At 53.2% G+C, this 2,097-nt stretch overlaps 1 protein-coding gene across 1 annotated transcript in view; it reads left to right on the top strand.

The window, feature by feature from the left end:
• NPW (neuropeptide W) overlaps positions 1 to 1,167 on the top strand; it is a 1,859-nt gene extending 692 nt beyond the window's left edge. Inside the window, exon 2 of the mRNA XM_027656388.1 lies at positions 1,132 to 1,167. Coding sequence (XP_027512189.1) covers positions 1,132 to 1,167 — 36 coding nt within the window. The remainder of the gene's footprint in view (positions 1 to 1,131) is intronic.
• Positions 1,168 to 2,097: the final 930 nt, after the last annotated feature.

Genomic DNA, 2,097 nt, shown 5'->3' on the forward strand with positions numbered 1-2,097 from the left:
GGGGCACGGTTGGTTCGCAGAGCCCCGGGATGCTCGAGGGGTGTGATCCGTGTCTGGGATACGAGGGTCCTGCTGCGGCCCCCGGGGGTGCTGGGGGGTCACCAGGTAACGGGGTGCATGGAGCCTCGGGGGGGTTCACCAGGAAACTGGGGTGCACGGAGCCAACAAGGGGGCTGCACTTTGGCTTTAAGGCAGAAAAAGGAGCTGAATGATGTGTCCAAAGCCAGGCTGGACGGGGCTTGGAGCAATCTGGTCTAGCGGGAGGTGTCCCCGCCCATGGCAGGGGGTGGAAAGAGATGATCTTCGACGTCCCTTTGCAACTCAAACCATTCCTGGATTCTAGGATTTCTCTGCCCTCCCAGTTGGTGCATCACAAACCTGCCCCCTGTGAGACTGAGCTGCTTGTGCTGGAGGGGTGTCCCTGGGGTCAGAGGGGTGTCCCTGGGGTCAGAGGGGTGTCCCTGGGGTCAGAGGGGTGTCACTGTAGCCAGCAGCTGGGTCATACTGGGATTCTCCCAGCGTGGCTCTCCTCAGGCCCCCTCTGCTGCCCGCTCAGGGCTCAGCCAGGCTGTGTGGGACTGGCTCAGGGCTGGCTCCAGACATTACATTTCTTTCCTCTTATGCAGAGCTGGAGCCAACATCCAGCTGAAATCCACAGAGGCTTTTGCCTGTTGGATCAGCCCCTGAAACATGTAGCTGTTTTCCTCCCCCACCTCATTTCTGTGAGGAAATCTGGGATTAGAATCATTTTGGGAAAGCCCAGTGCTGTGTTACGTCTGTGCTGTGCCGTTGCCTGGCTGTGCATGTCCCGGTACCACACGCCCTGGATCCGTGCACACACGTGCATCCCTTGGATTCCCCACTCAAATTCCCACTGGGAGCCCCGCAGGCAGGTCCAAGCCCGATATTTGGGTGTCTGGTGGGGTTTATCTGCGGGCACAATGGCAGGAAGGGAATCTGCAGGTCGGATCTGAGCCTGAGACAAAGAAAATTGAATGAAAATGGTGAATGCAGCTGTGGTTTAAACACTGCACTGAGGGGAAACGGGATCCCACATGGAGAGGGAGGTGATGGCAGAGCTGGAGGCTCAGGTGATGCTCCAAAATAACCCAGCCCCTCTTCTTCTTCCAGCTCTTTCCACTCGAAGACCTGGCTCTGACCCACTGAAGGACCTGTGGAGATGCTTCACGTGCTGGAGGAGCAAGGACTGCCCGAGGTGGGAGCTGCTCACCTGGCTGGCGAGGAAGGGTCTCCTCAGGGCATCTCCGGGTACTCTGACCTCTCTGAAACCACACAGACAATTACATCCCAAAAAATCTGAGTTTTCATGGCCCTGCCCAGACACAGGGTAAATTCATCTTGTTTTTCAGGTCAACCTAGTGCTACAAACTCGGGGAGAAATAAACAGGGGAGATATTTATTTTTGTTTATTTTTTTTACATTTCTGTACTAGCTTGTTTGCAATATGATACAAACATGTACTGTTCGCTTCCTCGGGACCTGCCCTCATTAAAATGAGATGTGATCAAAGGAAACTTGGGCTTCCTGGTGCTGTTGTGGGGTTTTGGTGGGGATTTTTAAGAGCAAAGCCTGGTCCAGCCCTGCACGGGGCAGACACTTCAGCAGTTGGGTCACTCCCAGATTTTTCTAACATGATTTAACTCCTTGACACAATTTTTTCTGCAGCTTTACAGTAAATCTCTTTTACTGCCTGTCAGGGAGTTACTGCCAGGCCAAGTGTCAATTCAGATGACAACATTTAGGAATGTTTCCTCAACTGGGCTGCACAGAAGCTCTGTGAGTCCTCACTACTCTGACTGTGTTTTGCCTGCTCAGGGCTTAATTTACATGTGTCCCCACTGATGAAAATAAATGTTAAAACAGGGAGGAGCCTCGGTGGTGGGTAGGAGCACACAGTAAAGGGGTGTAGGAGTGAGTGGGATCTGGGATCTAGAAAAAAACTGAGGTTTGGGGGGCTGAGTCCAGTACTGCTGAGTTTTAATCCCCTGGCACTGGTGGCTGTTGCAGGAAATTGGACAAAAAGAGACATTTCCACTCCTCTTAGATGAACTCCCTGCTCCTGCCATGGTTTGTGCT

This window comes from Corapipo altera, unplaced genomic scaffold (assembly GCF_003945725.1).
Source record: "Corapipo altera isolate COAL_440 unplaced genomic scaffold, ASM394572v1 104, whole genome shotgun sequence".
Lineage (NCBI taxonomy): Eukaryota > Metazoa > Chordata > Aves > Passeriformes > Pipridae > Corapipo > Corapipo altera.